Source organism: Gambusia affinis, linkage group LG18, assembly GCF_019740435.1.
Source record: "Gambusia affinis linkage group LG18, SWU_Gaff_1.0, whole genome shotgun sequence".
In the NCBI taxonomy this organism is placed as follows: Eukaryota; Metazoa; Chordata; class Actinopteri; order Cyprinodontiformes; family Poeciliidae; genus Gambusia; species Gambusia affinis.
The window spans coordinates 38,341-57,977 of NC_057885.1; the positions used below are offsets into that span (position 1 = coordinate 38,341).

The window sequence follows — 19,637 nt, forward strand, 5'->3', positions numbered from 1 at the left end:
ATGTCAAACCTTCTGGAGATAGAAGAGAACGAAGATGACACACATTTTGCACATCATTACTTTAGTGAACCTTCTAATATATAGAATTTTTCTCATTAAAATTCTATATACTTTTGACTTAGTTTAAAATTAAGTTAAAAAAAAGTTACATAAGAAGAGAAGGCAATGCAAACACTGTCAAAAGTGAACATTTTGTTAATTTTTTCCATTTTATCTGCACCATTCAAACACAGGAAGTGACATCACTGCACAACAAGCATGATTTCCCAGCTTGATAATGACTTTCTGTGAGTCAGAGGAATATTTTTTGCACTTTATTTCAACACAAGTTGCACTGAATTTATCAAAACAACTTTAAAAAATTGTTTTTATTTTTGTATTTCAAAACCTCCGACTTCAGTCTTTTGTGTTTCACCATGGAGAACTGACACTTCCTGTCCACCCAACAGAAGCCATTTTGTTGAAAACTGCTAAATAAGGCTTTATGCTTTAGTGTAGAGCCTTTAATCAATTGTTTGATGTGTTATTTAAATAAATACACCATAAAATCACAATTTGGGGCACATGTTAACAACCTGATTGTTAATCTTGTTAATCTTTCTTCAGATTGTGGAATCAATTTTAATACCAGTAATCTGACCAAGCAATGAAAGTTCACATGTAGGATCACCTTGCACCGATTTGAAAAAACCCCCCAAAACATATTCTATTCGCTTTTAACTTGTAACGGACTGAATACTCATGCAGATATCTGCAAACTTAAATAATATTTTATTCTTAACACTGAACAAATCTTTAAAACTGTCCAATCAACATCATTAATGTTTTACACACCATGCATTCATGAAGTTTCACTCATTTTATTGAAAACAGGCACCGATATTCAAACTCTGTGACAGTCTCGTATTTATTACAAACATAGCATAACTGTAAAAGCTACAAATCCAGCTGTGTAGGTAAGAAGGGAGTTTGTAATTTTCATCTTTAATTTTATTTCTCAAGAATCTTACAACATTTCAATTTCTGAAAAAAAAGCAAAAATCTGATTCTTGAAGAGATATAGCATAATTAGATCATCTTTGGCATCTTAAAGCTGCAGAAATACAACAATCATCACAACATATAATCAAAACATGGCAGCAGAATTATTTGTTTCTGACTGTAAAATAGCGTGAAGCATCTGTTGCTGCTGGACTCCAATTTCCTTCTGAGAGAGATAGAAAGAGGGAGAGTGAGAGCATATATTTACAAAATTAGCATGTGCTTTAATTTATCCAAAAGAAACATCTTGGATAATAAAGTTTTTGCATGATTGACGAGGATGTTATTTACCATTTTGTTGTTCGGGTCGCTAGTTCTCACCTTCACTGGCGTCTAAAACAGAAACCGGATATCAGAACAGTTTATTTTAAAAAGGGACAGTATTATTTTCCAGGCTTACATTGTCATTTTATAACACAATTGAGCAACTATGTTACTTTTAGTTGTTATAAAAACACAATACATTTCTTATAAGACTTAAAAGATTTTTGACTTTGCAACTTAAAACCCTGGAATTGGGCCCCTGTCTCTTTAAGAAGCTCCTGCTCTTTCTGAAACTCCGCCTCCTCATAACAACATCGCTCCTCTGTTAACCCTTTAACAATGTTTTTATTACCATTGAAATAAGAAGTACCTCATAAAGTGAGCTCAGGAGATACCAATTCAAAACACCCAATGTTTGCCAATTGCTGCAGGCTAGTCTGAAGGAGCAGAGTGGAGGAGTTGTGGGGGAAGGACTGCTCTGGGAGGCGGAAACTCAGAAGCTTGGAAGCTGCAGCCCTGAGGAGGAGCTTCGTCTTGAAGGCGGAGCTAAGTCCACCCAGGTATTTTGCACAGCTGAATGGTTGCCATGGGCGATTAAAAGATTTCTCAAAGATGCATGAAAGAATCAAGGCAACACTACAAGTACCGTATTTTCGGGACTATAGATCAGAACCGTAATCAATGTCCATCAGAAGGTACTTGAGAATAACTAGAAAAGTCAAATGTGGCAAGACAGTTTGACCTCCCAAAAAATAAGTAAATAAATGCATTTATAGATAAAATAATAATAATAATAATAATAATAATAATAATAATAATAATAATAATAATAATAATAATAATAATAATAATAATAATAATAATAATAATGATAATAATAATAATGTCACTGACCTTTCATGTCCTGGTCTCACATTATCGTAAACAGAACCTTCCTCTGGATGATGACGCCTCTCTGTTAAAATGGCAACATGGAGGAAAATTTTAATTTACAATCCACTGAATGTTTTCTAACGACTCCTCTTTGTGAAGAGTTAAAGTTCAGAGTATTTCACAGCATTGTCAAATTCATCTGACTTTAATCTCCTTTAAATCACTTGGATGTCGCAGGTCTGTCTTAAAACATGAACGTTACCATTTCCATTGGCTCCAGGTGGATGAACTGTCTCATACAGGGAGGTGGTGCCTGCAGTGAACCAAAACATTTCAAGATTAAAGTTCTGATCTGAAGGCAATTATATTAATCATATCACTTTTCTGTCTTACTTTTTCCATTGACTATAATCTTTTGTAATTACGACCCATTTGCCCTGATCAAACTCATGGAAATAACTTAACTGTATTTTATTATGTTGAGCAGCAGAGCCATGACTTCGGTGCATTAATTGTGACAAAACGTTCAGCACAAACAAAGTTCAATTATTAGAAATAATTAGCTCCATTTGGACTTTGAGCCTTTAAATTATATTTGCTTTTATGAAGATGAATCAACAAAACAAAGAAAACAAGTTCTTATAAATAATAATGACATTTATTTGGTGACCAACCATGCAGCAGAGAGCTGTAAAGGTGACCTTCGGTCTGATCCACTCCATGATTGGTGGCAGAGCTCTGGCTGCTGAACAATTTAAAAATATTAAAGTGAATTAAAGGTAAAAATGCATGAAAGAATGAGAAGTTCATGTTTAAAATGAGAAGATATTACAAACTGACCGGACGCAGCATAAATCTGTGGAAGATTGAAAAATGAATTGGCATCATTAACACCAGAATAAAATAGATGAAATGTATTTTTAAAAAAATTACAGATACATATTATCATTTAATAAAGTGTTTTTGGTGATAAAGTAATCTGATTTAGTGTGGGAAGAAAATGTTCTCACCATTGGACCGTTTGTATCGCCACAACAAGAGCAGGAGGACGACGAGAACGATTCCACTAATCGGTCCAACAATTAAGAGCACAAGAAACGAAGAGCTGACTGGACTGGACACTGGAAAACATAAGTAATTTATTGTTAGTTATTATTATACCCCAAGACATGATTTCCTGATAAAAAATGTAAATGTGACATCAAGGAATGTGACATTCTCAGTCTCTGTATGGATTTTTCTCAAAGAGCTAAATGGTTTTATTGTATAAACTGAATTAAATGGTTTATCTGAAGTTAAAAAAAGCCATGAAGCTTTGCTGTAGGAACGCTCATCTGTAAATATTTGTTAGACATGATGACAATGATACCAATAACATTTACCGGTAAATGAGAAATGAAGCTAAGACTTTCACTGTAAACAAGAAACATTAACAAGGAATTAAATGTCATTAGTGCTTTTGTAGCGTTTATGTATTTTTTTAATAGAATTATTTGGATTGGAGTTTAAATGTGGAGAAATGGACACTGACATGTATCCTGACATACTATGGTTCCTCATGATTAACCTTTAGTGTAGATGGATAAAGACGGGTTTTGTTATCCGTATATTTCCATGATCCCAGGTCAGAAACAAGCAGGAAGTGATAATCAACACTATTAACTCATTACTTGGCCGGGATATTTATCAAACTCTGTAAACTGTGTTTTTTTATGATTACAAAAATAGATATTCAATGTTCTGCAATAACTTATTAGTACATTCAGGGAGATGCTCATCTGTGTTGGGCTGGCCCAAAAAACATCATGACTCACCTGACACAGACACTGGGATCTTTTCACTCCACTTTGTCACAGAATACCAGTCGTCTCTGCGTCTACACTGACACATGTAGTTTCCACTGCTGGACTCATTAACACTGACAGTCAGGTGTTTATCATTTCCCACTTTTACAGGTTTGTCAGATTTCTTCCAGTCACACGTCCACTCAGTGGTTTCTCCTCCCTGGACCTCACATGTCAGAGTGATCGACTCACCACTGAAGATCTGAGGCCGGTTTGGTCGTCGAGTCACAAAAACCTTGTTGGAAACTGTTTTCATCAGATAGGGACATTTGCAAAACAAACCAAAACATGAAAATAAATTAAAAATACCTCATAAGTTTAAGCTCAAGTGTAAAGAATAATCAACTGCATTTTAACAAAAGTATTTGAACTTACAGGTTATATTGAAGCTCACTTCGTTACTTACAACACTGCAATAGTCTCCATTTCCTCTCTTTCCAATACATCGGTATATTCCTCCTTTTGTTACTTTAATTTCTCTGTTTCCTTCTTGAATGACTTCAACTTCAGGTGTGTTTTGGGTTTTTGTGACCCATATGTATTTCCATCCAGTAGAGGGCTCCACTGAGCATCTCAGTGACACACTGCCCCCTACTGGTATGGTTGTGGGACCTGCAGTCAGTTTGGCTTTGGGTTGAGCTGATGTTAAAATAAAAACGTCAATTATTCAGTCAAGACGTGTAGTTATTCTTCAGTCAGGCAGACTGCAAATATTCAAAGGTCTCATCGTCAAGTATCTTAATAATAGTTGTCTTAATTTAATGACCCAAACTCTTTCTGCACAAGGATTTCATTTAAAGTAGAATAAACAAATGAAGTTACTTTTTAACTCCCTAAGGCAGTCAAATTGAAAATCCACTTGGACTCACCAGTAACAGTTAAAGAGACAGTATCACTGCAGTCGGTATCACCAGAGCTCTTCCTGAGTCCACAGCACTGGTATTCACCACTCTGATCGATTTGGATACATTGTAATGTGTAGCTTTTGTGCGGGTTGAATTGAAGAACTTGTTCTCCATTTCTTCTAAGCTCATATTGCCAGTCGGTCTCTTCTCTTTCACTCATGTGACAAATGAACGTCACGCTCTCTCTCAGGATAAAAAGTCGACCAGTTGGGATCAATAATCAGCACAGGATCTAAAACAGAACCAACATTCAGCATGTTTGTCTTTTGATTTATAACAAAAACACATCAAGCTAAAAATTAAAAGATAAACATAAAATAATATCTGATGTAAAAGATAAACTGGATTCTTTTCCTGAGAGGATAAATGATTAAAATTCAGATTAAAAGTTGAAGTTACCTTGAGTTTTTCTACAGCAGATCAGTGTGTTCAGCACTGAAATAAAGGTTGAAAGTTCATCAGCATAAATAATAAATTTATTAAAAAATATTTTCCAAACCCTCTCACTCAGCTTTGACTCTTTTTTTCTGTTAAAAAAAATTTAACTAGATATTAAATGGAAGATATTGAGTATTTATTTGTTCTGATAAGAATAAGATCAAATGTTTTAGTTTATTGTTGATTTTCTGATGAGTTAAAACTTCATTTTATAAACTTCACATCCTGACTGAAGACAGAACATCTGCAGACGTTTTGCACGACGACCGAAACGTCACACTCATCTCTGGAAAAAAACTGATAAAAGTTTTTAATGAATAATTTCAGTCTCTTGTTCATCTTTTTCCACCAGGGGGTCTTTTTGTGAGCTCTAGTGTCCCTTATATGCAGTGTTGGCATAGTTACTTTGAAAAAGTAACTTTAATCGGACTACTGATTACTCCTTGAAAAAGTAACTTAGTTATATTACTGACTACTTGATTTGGAAAGTAACTAAGTTACATTAAAAGTAACTTTTTAGTTACTTTCAGCAGCTGCTAACAACAACGCTCCACCTCCTGTGAAAATCACATTGAGCTTTGCCAATACTTAATTGTAAGCTATTTTATAATTTGTAATGCGTTACTGACGTCGGACCACTTTTTTCAGTAACGAGTAATCTAACGCGTTGCTGTTTCAAATCCAGTAGTCAGACTACAGTTACTTATCAAAATCACTGTGCGTTACTATCTTCTTTTGTTATTTACCGTAATCGTATTTCCTCTACTCGTCTTGTCGAGTGACCGACGTCTCTATGCTACAGAAATGTAAACAATGGAGGAAGATTTTGTTGGTGGAAAAACTGGAACTATTTTCAGTTTCTGTCGCCAAGTCCGATTATTACAAGCGACTTTGGGCTTCATTTTTTTTAAGTCGCTTGCAAATTTAATGAGCGGCGGGTTGCGCCTTTTTGGGCTCGTTTTTGAACGTGAAGTTACTCATTTGGGCTTGGAAATAAGCAGAGACTCGTAATAAATCCCAGAATTTGTCCGTCATTAAGGTAGTTTTAATCAGTCTCTCCTTGTCCATTATTTCCCGGATGATCCGTCCCGCTGTGTCTTTGTTAATGTTAAGTTAATTTATTACCTCTGAATGACGTCGAGCTTCGCGTTGCGCTCCAGAAAACTGCAAACAACGAGACCAATATGAACAGCGCAATAAACGTGAAAACAGCCACGAATGAACGTGTCCGTAGTTGCCAATAATTATAATGGCAACTTAACGCCATTATAATTATTAATATTACGATAAGTGTCACAAATCTGTGCAGCCATCTGAGTTGTGGAGCTGCAGGAGGAGCTCTGTGCGCTGAGCTTTGAGACCAAACGCAGGGCCGTAACGCAGAACCTGGAGGCTGGGGGGATTTAGGGGGGGGCTTTAAAATCCTACTTAGAGTTTTCCAGACAACAGTGGACCACACAAATTACTCACGTTTTTTATTTTTTTGTACAATCTCCTCTTCAGTTCAACCTTATCAGTGGAGACACATTGTTGATGTTACCATTATAAAATAGCTGACAATTAAGTATTGGCAAAGCTCAATGTGATTTTCACAGGAGGCAGAGCGTTGTTGTTAGCAGCTGCTGAAAGTAACTAAAAAGTTACTTTTAATGTAACTTAGTTACTTTCCAAATCAAGTAGTCAGTAATATAACTAAGTTACTTTTTCAAGGAGCAATCAGTAGTCCGATTAAAGTTACTTTTTCAAAGTAACTATGCCAACACTGGTAGTTTTTCACTGAAATAACCTGTTTGAAGTTGCAGCAAACTTTGCAAGAACGAATGATTAAACTAAGTAAAATTACACAAATATAAGTGAAGATAAAGTAGAAATTACAGCAGACAAGATGTCAAAGACGATGTTCTTCTAATCTGCGTCCTTCATACAGATAAAGTGATATAGCCTACTTACAGAGTGAGACCAGAACCCTGGGTGAGATGTTCCCCATCCTGACCTCAACCTGGAACCATGTGTTGCTCTGCGTTGGTCCAATAATCTTCCTTTCATAACAAGCTGCCTCTGCAGCGTCTCCAGAGAAATGGAGCCGTCTGAAACACGATCGACGTTTTATCTGACAATGACGGGACAACGTTTATTTTAAACACTGACATCAATGCACTGAGTTTCTGCTGCGACGTTTCCGGTCCAATGATGAGAAGTTGTGGTAAAAGAAGAACAGGACTTTTTTTTTTTTTTTTTTTCAAAAAGGTTTAAATATAATTATTAGACAAGTGTATTTTGCTTTTCTTTTTAGTGAAAACCATAAAATAAAATTCTCTTTAAATAAACTGTAAACTGCATTATTGTAAGTTTTAAATGTTTAATCCTCTACTTAGTTTGTGTTGCCTGGCAAACAAACCGTAAAATCCCCTTCTCACCTAAAAACAACTGATGAGTGAGAATGATCTCACCTTTCACAGATATATAAGGTCTTAGGTGTGAATAAACAGACATGAGATCAGACAGTGAGAAATAGTTTGGAGTTTAAATAGATTTAAGAAGAAACTCTAAAAATGTACGGAGAGTGAAAAAAAGTTTCTGTGTTTCATTTAGCAGCGTCTGTTTGTGAGAAAGAAGGATGAAAAATCTTCTTTTCATCTGAATAATCATACACTGACCTTTAACTTGATCCTAACTTTAGCCTCATCTACAATATGTCATGTATTAATTTATTAGCTCGGCGTAAAGAAGCCGTTAGCAGCTCTGCTAACCCAGCATTAGTTGTGGCTGTGAGGTTGTGGAAAAGCATTTGGTTTTCTAATGGCACTTAATTTGCAGTTTTCTATACTAAATATTTCACTTTAGTCCAGATCTTCCACCAAGAGACGAGGAAACACTACAGAGTTTCCTGCAGAAACTATAAATACAATCATCTTCAGTGACATCCTGCTCAAGAAGTGTTGACCCAAGAAGCAGAAGTCCTCTTTAATGGTATGACGACTCAGCACTGCCCTCTTGTGGCAGGCTTTTGAATACAGTCTGCAGGCCATTGTTTCAGAGTTTAGGTCTGGCTCTTCTTTCCTGGTGTTTTAATCTAAATTGTCCCATTTATTCTAGTTTCAAAAGAAATAATATCTGTTTCAAGACTCTCTGAATTGTTGTTTGTGCTAAGCTAACATGGTTGTTGCAGCTGCAGGCAGCAGCTGTGTTTTTAGTGAGGATGAGGATGTTGAGCTTGATGATGGATTTGTGAGATGTTCTGCTGCCGTTTCCACCACAGCCAGTCAGACTGGATGGAGCAGGTTCATGTGAAGCAGCAGAATCCTGCAGACACACAAGTTTTCTTCCTGGATGAATCACCGGACATTCAGCCCTTTTCTGGAACTCTGACAAAAATGACTAATTAATAGCACCATCTGCTGGCCACTATCTGTAAGCACAAGTCACTGACAGAAGAAGTCTGGTGGGATTTTTTTCCCCCCCACCAAGGTTCACAGATTAAATAGATAATGTTCACTGTTGTTATCAGGACATAAAGTAAAACACACTTTTCTTTACTTTGCATATCTGAAAATAACATTTTAATTGATTTTGTATCAGTTTCTGCATCTCCAACTGCTACTCCACTGTTTTAATTTTGCAACTCTCTAAAAATAACAATATTGTAAAAATGCATTGATGTTTGTTTTATTTTCCTCCTGATACTTAAAACCTAGAAAGAGCAAAACCCAAAAATGTTCTTTCATTAAAGCTCTTAGCTTTTTTATAAATTAGTTTTCGGTCATCTATTATTTCTTAAAGCAGCATGCAGGTTTGACACTCTATAAAAACAGAACAAATCCTGAACAAATGATGATCAATTAACACACTGTGATGATTGGAGCTGATTGTCATTTTTGCCGTTTCCACCACAGAGCCAAACACTCTGGATGGAGCAGGTTCATGTGAAGCAGCAGAATCCTGAACACACACAAGTTTTCTTCCTGTGTCACATGATTGAACTGACGGCCAGTTTCTGGACCATAACTTGGAAAACTATGACTCAATGTCACCATCTGCTGGCCACTAGCTGTAAATACAAGTCAGAGTGTCTTTTATTAATGAATCATTTAAATAAATAATGTCTTTTGTAGAACAGGGTTTTTATGTATGTTTAATTATAATTATTTTTGACAATACTGAAAATTGCAAGATATCCACAAAAGCTCTTAGTAGCAAACTTTAGAATTTAAAATTTGATTTATTAAAAATTACATTTTACAACAAATGTTAAATTCTTTATTTTTCTCATTTGTTTGTGCTGCAGTACAACAATAAAGACCATTAGGAAACACTACCTACTATTTAATGAATACCTGAATAACGTCACTGTGTTGTGGCGGTAAGAGAGCGCCCCCCAATGGCAAGAAGATACATGCACACAACAAACTCGTCCATATACATAAGAAAAAAAAGAAAAAAACGAAGACCAAAGACAGGATTAATTCTGAATCAAAAATAGGGTTGTATTAATTAACTGATTCTCAACCCATTACATCAGCCTTAAAAGGACATTTCTTCCAAATACAAAAACAAAAAACTTTTGAATTTAAAGGAAAAAAGTATTTTTACATATCCCCCCGTATTTACCATTGTACTGTTGAGAAATTCAAAATAATTTGAGTAATTTTAATTAACTCAAAACAGGAAAAGTTTTGTTTGATTTAATGTCAGAATGGCAAAAAGGAAGCATTTATTTTTATAGAGTGTGTTATTAATACACACACTCTGTATATTAAAGCAAAGTAAAGCAGAACTGCCAGCATAATAAAAAACTGGAAGTGTTGAGAGGGATTATTTTAAACGCGCACAAAGCAACAGCTAAAATCAGTTTTATGAAAGGTTAATATTTGGCTTTTACAATGGATCCTACAAATTTGACTTGAGTTAGAAGCTGTAGACCGAACTTCACCTTGTTGGTGTTATTGTTATCTGGTCCCGAGTCGATTTCAGAATAAACAGCCTCTTCTTTTGCTCCAGGGCGCCCCCTGCCTGTGAAAGGACAACGACTGTAAGACTTCAATGTACTTTTTTATAAACAAATATTTTTTTTTCTTTTACTCGCTTTAAATTTTACATTTCTACAATAACTTTTCCTGTAAATTCTTAATTCTAAGTACAATAAGCACAAATTCACTTTTGGTTTATTTTATGTTTGAATATTTTATCACATGTCTAAATATTTATATTTTTACATACACGAGGACGGTTTACAGTGTGTAAAAACATTTAAGCATTTCTATTTTGTAAAAATAAAAAAAAGTTTTGATTTTGTCTAACATTGGTTGATAGTGATGGAAAGTACCATATTGTTAAATTGGAGTTGACTGTACCTTTCATTTCTGACTCCAGACGATAGTAAACAGCGCCCTCTACTGGTTTATTTGGAGTACCTGTTCAAATAAACAAGTCACAATTTCTAAGTGATCTAAACAAGGCTGATTTTTTTTCCTCTTTAAGTTGTTTTTGTGACTTACTCTTTCCCCCAAAGTTTTTCGGTTCAATGAGAGAGTAGGTTGCATCCCCGGGTTTATCTGCCACTAAAACATTTCAGGATTTTTCAGATCAGTTACCTGCATTTGAACATGCAGCAGTTATATCTGGTGGAAAAGATTCACTGTACCTTTTCCACTGGAGTCTGAGAAGTTGACCGACTCGTAGATATGATCGCCGCCTGCAGTGCAGGAAAAAAAGTGAACAGAATATTGCATTAACACACACGCAGCATTCTCTCTATTTCTTTTATTTCAGTGAGCAAATTCTAAAGCGTTCCTTACTGAATATGTAAACGCAATCTTATCAGTACACATGAGAACATAGCTAAAAATATCTACAGGACAAAAATTGCTTAATTTCTGACCATGCAGAGGAGAGCTGCTCTCATCAGTGTCATTCTTGTTTAATCCATTATTTACTCCACAGCTGATTTTTGACAGTTTCCACCTAAAACAGTGTTAATGGTGGAAATCTTTTCACAAAAATGTAGCAATTTTAGGTATTTGAGGTGAAGTGATGCGATTAACTCACCCGGGGCAGCGAAAATCTGTGAAAAACAAATATATTCTTTTAACACTCCATTGTTCAAATATTGTTTTTTATACCTTCACAATGAGCAATCTCACCGTTGGACCGCCTGTAGTACCACAGTAACACCAGAAGAAGAACCAGGAGGATCCCACCAACAGGTCCGATGATCATAGGGACGACAGATGAAGAGTGGACAGGAGTGGACACTGATACTGGAAGGAACAGTGTCACGTTCATTTTGGGTTTTGTTTATTTTTTATTTAATGTCATTTACTTCTTACTCTTACTATTAGAAAAATAGAGTTTACACGTAAAACCTAAAATGTAAACTAAAACGAAAATAAAACTCAACAAAACATGTCGACTACAGGAGACACATTTTGTCCGCCAGCTGAGCAGAAACCCCACCTACAGCCGTCTTACTGACAGACACGTTTCCATAGCAACTTCTAAATCTAAATCCTTTGAACACACACTATGCTGTTTAAATAAGATCAAAGAAATGTTTACAGAAATATGTTGAATACCATTATCAATGTTAGATCTCATCAACATAATGTTGCATAAAACCTAAATGTTCATTTTAAGGGGAAAAAAGTATTTTCTTTAGAAAGAAGGAAAGAAACAAAACATGTTCCCTATTTCCTGTTTGCAAATTGTGTCATTTTGTGGGTAGTACAGTCTTTTTTTGAAATTAGGTTTTTATCTTATGTGCAGTCTTTAGACAAAATGTTTTTTTTTTTATTATGCATCCACAGTTATTATGCATCTACATCAGCAACATATTCACCCAATGGAAAACATCTTAAAAGCATTATCATATTCTAGCTTTTTCTCCGCAAACTTCTTGACATGCCTCTTCAAAGTAATATATTACTGAAAATATTTAGAAATTTTAGGTATTTATATCATTTCCACATATAGGCCTATCTCTTCAACTGAGAATAAAATGTGCAGCCACAGTTAAAATCAGACAGGAGGGGCCAGTGTGAATACATTTTCAACCAGTGGCACATCTGCTTGCGATGAGGTTAACATTGTAGTCCCATGATTTAGTAGAGAAAAAAACCCACAAATACCGAATCATTTGGATGGAATATAATCAGAATATTTAAACTGTGTTTTGTATTTGCAGAGCACATTTCAGCAACAAGGCAGTTCAAAGGGTTTTGAAGTGACTGTTCTGGATGACGCTCTGCTAGTCTTTGGGCTCCAACCAAAACCAGCCGCCTGGTTTTGTTACGTATTGAGCTGATCCTGATGAAAAAAGGAATGTGACTCACCTGACACAGACACTGGGATCTTTTCACTCCACTTTGTCTCAGAATACCAGTCGTCTCTGCGTCTACACCGACACATGTAGTCTCCACTGCTGGACTCATCACTGACAGTCAGGTGTTTATCATTTCCCACTTTTACAGGTTTGTCAGATCTCATCCAGTCACACGTCCACTCAGTGGTTTCTCCTCCCTGGACCTCACATGTCAGAAATATCGACTCACCACTGAAGATCTGAGGCCGGTTTGGTCGTCGAGTCACAAAAACCTCATTGGAAACTGTTTACATCAGATATGGACGGTTGCAAAACAAACCAAAACATGAAAATAAATTAAAAAACACCTCATGAGTTTAAGCTAAAGGGTAAAGAATAATCAACTGCATTTTAACAAAAGTATTTGAACTTACAGGTTATATTGAAGCTCACTTCGTCACTTACAACACTGGGATAGTCTCCATTTTCTCTCTTTCCAATACATCGGTATATTCCTCCTTGTGTTACTTTAATATCTCTGTTTCCTTCTTCAGTGAGTTCAACTTCAGGTGTGTTTTGGGTCTTTCTTAACCATCTGTATTTCCATCCAGTAGAGGGCTCCACTGAGCAGCTCAGTGTCACACTGCCCCCTACTGGTATGGTTGTTGAACCTGCAGTCAGTTTGGCTTTGGGTTGAGCTGATGTTAAAATAAAATCGTCAGTTAACACGTTTAGTTATTCGTCAGTCAGATTGAGCAAAAATATTCAAATGTCTCATCATAATATAAGACAAAAATCTATAATTGAGTTTCTCTAATGGGAATGACGTGTTATCTTGAAATAGTTAACTTAATTTAAAGACTCAAATAAAAACAAGAAAACAAAGAAAAACAAAAATAAATTATGCTATTCTGTGATTAGCTCACCTAATGAAACATAACTTTATATATAAAATAGTAAGTTTAATTGTATTTCATAGAATTTGGGTTTTCTGTGGATGCAACTGCTGAGGTCAAAATATCATTATGGGAGGAACAAAAAACAAAGCTAAAATGATTTTCTGCATATAGATTTAACTTACAGAGGAGTTAACATGTGTATTAACTACACAACTCTCAATATTGTACAAATCTGGTAGAAAAAGATCATTTGGACTCACCAGTAACAGTTAAAGAGACAGTATCACTGCAGTCGGTACCACCAGAGGTCTTCCTGAGTCCACAGCACTGGTATTCACCACTCTGATCGATTTGGATACCTTGTAATGTGTAGCTTTTGTGCGTATTGTATTGAATAAATTGTTTTCCATTTCTTCTAAGCTCATATTGCCAGTCGGTCTCTTCTCCTTCACTCATGACACAAATGAACGTCACGCTCTCTTCAGGATGAAAAGTCGACCAGTTGGGATCAATAATCAGGTTTGCGTCTAAAACGCAGCACAACACAATTAGCACATTTATCATGCAGTTTATACGGACGAGCCTCATTCTGAGTTTATAAATAAATATGAAAAATAAAACAGAAAATACCTTCAGCATGTCCGCAGCAGAGGAGTGAATTCATCACTAAAATAAAACCGAAAACTTTTGTCATTATAAACATTAAAAGTTCACATAAACAGGCGCAGAGTGTCGCTCCGTAACGTCCAGCTCTGACACCAACACGTTCTTTTCATGTCACCAAAGTTTCCGATCAGTATCACTAGTTTCCTGTTTTGTGAGCTCATTTTTTTTAATCTTCATCTGAAAAACATCACAGCAGTTCTACCACAGAATATTTGGACATTTCCCACGCAGTGTTTTGTCAGTTTTTTAACTTCCTTAAACTAAGGTGACTCACAACAAATGAAAAGACATACCCCAGTTAAACGTTTTAGGTAACCATTTGTTTAAAGGTTAATGTTTACTTCTTAAATTAAAAGATTTATTTGATCGAAAACTAGACAAAAATATGATGTGCAAAACAAACAAAAAAATCCTGAAAAACCTTCTGGAGATAGAAGAGAACGAAGATGACACACATTTTGCACATCATTACTTTAGTGAACCTTCTAATATATAGAATTCCATCCATCCATCCATCTTCTTCCGCTTATCCGGGGTCGGGTCGCGGGGGTAGCAGCTTCAGAAGGGAGGCCCAGACTTCCCTCTCCCCAGCCACTTCCACCAGCTCCTCCGGAGGGATCCCAAGGCGTTCCCAGGCCAGCCGAGAGACATAGTTCCTCCAGCGTGTCCTGGGTCTTCCCCGGGGCCTCCTCCCGGTGGGACGTGCCCGGAACACCTCACCAGGGAGGCGTCCAGGAGGCATCCTGGCCAGATACCCGAGCCACCTCAACTGGCCCCTCTCGACGTGAAGGAGCAGCGGTTCTACTCTGAGTCCCTCCCGGATGACTGGGCTTCTCACCCTATCTCTAAGGGAGAGCCCAGCCACCCTACGGAGAAAACCCATTTCGGCCGCTTGTATCCGCGATCTCGTTATCGGTCATGACCCAAAGCTCATGACCATAGATGAGGGTGGGAACGTAGATCGACCGGTAAATCGAGAGCTTCGCTTTTTGGCTCAGCTCTCTCTTCACCACGACGGACCGGTACAGCGCCCGCTTGACGGCAGACGCTGCACCAATCCGCCTGTCGATCTCCCGCTCCCTTCTTCCCCCATTCGTGAACAAGATTCCGAGATACTTGAACTCCTCCACTTGGGGCAGGACACCCCCCCTGACCCGGAGAAGGCACTCTACCCTTTTCCGGCTCAAGACCATGGCCTCGGATTTGGAGGCACTGATCGCCATCCCAGCCGCTTCACACTCGGCTGCGAACCGCTCCAGCGAGAGCTGCAGATCACGTCCTGATGAAGCCAAAAGGACCACATCATCCGCAAAAAGCAGAGATGCAATCCTAAGGCCACCAAAACGGATCCCCTCAACACCCTGGCTGCGCCTAGAAATTCTGTCCATAAAGGTAATGAACAGAATCGGTGACAAAGGGCAGCCCTGGCGGAGTCCAACTCTCACCGGAAACGAGCCCGACTTACTGCCGGCAATGCGGACCAGACTCTGACACCGGTCGTACAGGGACCTGACAGCCCGTATCAAGGAGCCCGGTACCCCATACTCCCGGAGAACCCCCCACAGGGCTCCCGAGGACACGGTCGAACGCCTTCTCCAAGTCCACAAAATACATGTAGACTGGTTGGGCGAACTCCCATGCACCCTCCAGGACACTGGTGAGAGTGTAGAGCTGATCCAGTGTTCCACGACCAGGACGAAAACCACACTGCTCTTCCTGAATCCGAGGTTCGACAATCCGACGGACCCTCCTCTCCAGAACCCCCGAATAGACCTTGCCAGGGAGGCTTAAGAGTGTGACTCCCCTATAATTGGAGCACACCCTCCGGTCCCCCTTTTTGAACAGGGGGACCACCACCCCGGTCTGCCAATCCAAGGGAACTGCCCCCGATGTCCATGCGATATTGCAGAGTCGCGTTAGCCAACACAACCCTACAACATCCAGAGCCTTGAGGAACTCCGGGCGGATCTCATCCACCCCCGGGGCCCTGCCACCGAGGAGCTTTTTAACCACCTCGGCGACCTCGACCCCAGAGATTGGAGAGCCCAACCCAGAGTCCCCAGGCTCAGCTTCCAAAACAGAAGGCATGTCGGTGGGATTGAGGAGGTCTTCGAAGTACTCTGCCCACCGGCCCACAACGTCCCAAGTTGAGGTCAGCAGCACACCATCCCCACCGTAGACAGTGTTGGTGCTGCACTGCTTCTCCTGAGACGCCGGATGGTGGACCAGAATCGCCTCGAAGCCGTACGGAAGTCTTTTTCCATGGCCTCTCCAAACTCCTCCCACACCCGAGTTTTTGCCTCAGCAACCACCCGCGCCGCATGCCGCTTCGCCTGCCGGTACCCATCAGCTGCTTCCAGAGTCCCACAGGCCAAAAAGGCCCGATAGGACTCCTTCTTCAGCCTGACGGCTTCCCTCACCGAAGGTGTCCACCAACGGGTTCGAGGGTTGCCGCCGCGACAGGCACCGACAACCTTGCGGCCACAGCTCAGATGAGCCGCCTCGACAATGGAGGCACGGAACACGGTCCACTCAGACTCCATGTCCCCCACCTCCCCGGGACGTGTTCGAAGTTCTGCCGGAGGTGGGAGTTAAAGCTCCGTCTCACAGGGGATTCCGCCAGACGTTCCCAGCAGACCCTCACAACACATTTGGGCCTGCCAGGTCTGACCGGCATCCTCCCCCACCAGCGGAGCCAACTCACCACCAGGTAGTGGTCAGTGGACAGCTCCGCACCTCTCTTCACCCGAGTGTCCAAGACATACGGCCGCAGGTCCGATGAAACGATGACAAAGTCGATCATCGAACTGCGGCCTAGGGTGTCCTGGTGCCAAGTGCACATATGGACACCCTTATGCTTGAACATGGTGTTCGTTATGGACAATCCATGACGAGCACAGAAGTCCAGCAACAGAACACCACTCGAGTTCAGATCGGGGGGGCCGTTCCTCCCAACCACGCCCCTCCAGGCCTCACTCTTGAAGTCCCCCAGCAGAACAAGGGAGTCTCCAGGAGGAGCACTCTCCAGCACCCCCTCTAGGGACTCCAAAAAGGGTGGGTAATCTGAACTGTCGTTCGGCCCGTAAGCACAAATGACAGTCAGGACCCGTCCCCCCACCCGTAGGCGGAGGGAGGCTACCCTCTCGTTCACCGGGGTAAACCCCAACGTACAGGCGCCGAGATGGGGGGCAACAAGTATGCCCACTCTTGCCCGACGCCTCTCACCTTGAGCAACTCCAGAGTGGAAGTATGTCCAGCCCCTCTCAAGGAGACTGGTTCCAGAACCAGAGCCATGCGTTGAGGTGAGACCGACTATTTCTAGCCGGAACCTCTCAGCCTCACACACTAGCTCCGGCTCCTTCCCCACCAGAGAGGTGACATTCCACGTCCCAAGAGCTAGCTTCCGCAACCGAGGATCGGACCGCCAGGGTCCCCTCCCTCTGCTGCCACCCATCGCACAATGCACCCGACCCCGTTGGCCCCTCTCACAGGTGGTGGGCCCATGGGAGGGGGGACCCATGTTTCCTCTTCGGGCTGTGCCCGGCCGGGCTCCATGGGTAAAAGCCCGGTCACCAGACGCTCGCTGTCGTGCCCCCCCTCCAGGCCTGGCTCCAGAGTGGGGCCCCGGTGACCCGCGTCCGGGCGAGGGAACATGTAGTCCAACGTTTGTAAGCATCATTGGGGTCTTCGGGCTGCACTTTGTCTGACCCCTCACCTGGGACCTGTCTGCCTTGGGTGACCCTACCAGGGGCATGAAGCCCCGGACAGCATAGCTCCCAGGATCATTGGAGCACTCAAACCCCTCCACCACGATAAGGTGGCAGCCCAAGGAGAGGTATATAGAATTTTTCTCATTAAAATTCTATATACTTTTGACTTAGTTTAAAATTAAGTCAAAAAAAAAAGTTACATAAGAAGAGAAGGCAATGCAAACACTGTCAAAAGTGAACATTTTGTTAATTTTTTCCATTTTATCTGCACCATTCAAACACAGGAAGTGACATCACTGCACAACAAGCATTATTTCCCAGCTTGATAATGACTTTCTGTGAGTCAGAGGAATATTTTTTGCACTTTATTTCGACACAATGCTCACACATTAGTTCTCCCACATTAGTTGTATGGTATATAAAGTGCTAAAGTCTAATTTTACAATAAAAAGCTTTTCAAAATGTTTGCACAGAAATGTTTGTGTTAGTAGTTTGTCACTGAAATAACCTGTTTGAAGTTGCAGCAAACTTAACAAGAACAAATGATTAAACTAAGTAAAATTACACAAATATAATGGAAGATAAAGTAGAAATTACAGCAGACAAGATGTCAAAGACGATGTTCTTCTAATCTCCGTCCTTCATACAGATAAAGTGATCTACTTACAGAGTGAGACCAGAACCCTGGGTGAGATGTTCCCCATCCTGACCTCAACCTGGAACCATGTGTTGCTCTGCGTTGGTCCAATAATCTTCCTTTCATAACAAGCTGCCTCTGCAGCGTCTCCAGAGAAATGGAGCCGTCTGAATCACGATCGACGTTTTATCTGACAATGACGGGACAACGTTTATTTTAAACACTGACATCAATGCACTGAGTTTCTGCTGCGACGTTTCCGGTCCAATGATGAGAAGTTGTGGTAAAAGAAGAACAGGACTTTTTTTTTTTTTCCAAAAGGTTTAAATATAATTATTAGACAAGTGTATTTTGCTTTTCTTTTTAGTGAAAACCATAAAATAAAATTCTCTTTAAATAAACTGTAAACTGCATTATTGTAAGTTTTAAATGTTTAATCCTCTACTTAGTTTGTGTTGCTTGCGAACTCTCTGACAAACAAACCGTAAAATCCCCTTCTCACCTAAAAACACGTGATGGGTGAGAATGATCTCAGCTATCGCAGATATATAAGGTCTTAGGTGTGAATAAGCAGACATGAGATCAGACAGTGAGAAATAGTTTGGAGTTTAAATAGATTTAAGAAGAAACTCTAAAAATGTACGGAGAGTGAAAAAAAAGTTTCTGTGTTTCATTTAGCAGCGTCTGTTTGTGAGAAAGAAGGATGAAAAATCTTCTTTTCATCTGAATAATCATACACTGACCTTTAACTTGATCCTAACTTTAGCCTCATCTACAATATGTCATGTATTAATTTATTAGCTCAGCGTAAAGAAGCCGTTAGCAGCTCTGCTAACCCAGCATTAGTTGTGGCTGTGAGGTTGTGGAAAAGCATTTGGTTTTCTAATGGCACTTAATTTGCAGTTTTCTATACTAAATATTTCACTTTAGTCCAGATCTTCCACCAAGAGACGAGGAAACACTACAGAGTTTCCTGCAGAAACTATAAATACAATCATCTTCAGTGACATCCTGCTCAAGAAGTGTTGACCAAAGAAGCAGAAGTCCTCTTTAATGGTATGAC

The 19,637-nt window shown here is 39.7% G+C and overlaps 1 protein-coding gene and 1 long non-coding RNA gene across 2 annotated transcripts; both read right to left on the reverse strand.

Annotated features, from left to right (window-relative positions):
* Positions 1 to 883: 883 nt before the first annotated feature.
* LOC122820033 lies at positions 884 to 18,709 on the reverse strand. Its single transcript, XM_044097197.1, has 12 exons — positions 18,605 to 18,709; positions 14,192 to 14,227; positions 13,822 to 14,088; positions 4,398 to 4,661; positions 3,993 to 4,268; positions 3,189 to 3,299; positions 3,019 to 3,034; positions 2,853 to 2,923; positions 2,441 to 2,491; positions 2,200 to 2,260; positions 1,333 to 1,374; positions 884 to 1,207 (listed from the first exon to the last, which is right to left on the reverse strand). The coding sequence occupies exons 1-11, from the start codon at positions 18,639 to 18,641 to the stop codon at positions 1,365 to 1,367; spliced, it is 1,200 nt and encodes a 399-aa protein (XP_043953132.1). The 5' UTR covers positions 18,642 to 18,709; the 3' UTR covers positions 884 to 1,207; positions 1,333 to 1,364.
* On the reverse strand, positions 5,118 to 7,494 carry LOC122820040. Its single transcript, XR_006368718.1, has 3 exons — positions 7,316 to 7,494; positions 5,327 to 5,362; positions 5,118 to 5,159 (listed from the first exon to the last, which is right to left on the reverse strand). It is a non-coding gene; the product is annotated as an uncharacterized LOC122820040 (long non-coding RNA).
* Positions 18,710 to 19,637: the final 928 nt, after the last annotated feature.

Coding starts and splice junctions, on each gene's coding strand:
- LOC122820033 (XM_044097197.1), bottom strand. CDS start 18,641: ATGGGGAACATCTCACCCAGGGTTCTGGTCTCACTCT. Junction 14,089..14,191: donor CTGCTGCGGACATGCTGAAG/GTATTTTCTGTT, acceptor GCTGCGTTTTAG/ACGCAAACCTGATTATTGAT. Junction 4,269..4,397: donor AGTGAGCTTCAATATAACCT/GTAAGTTCAAAT, acceptor TGATGAAAACAG/TTTCCAACAAGGTTTTTGTG.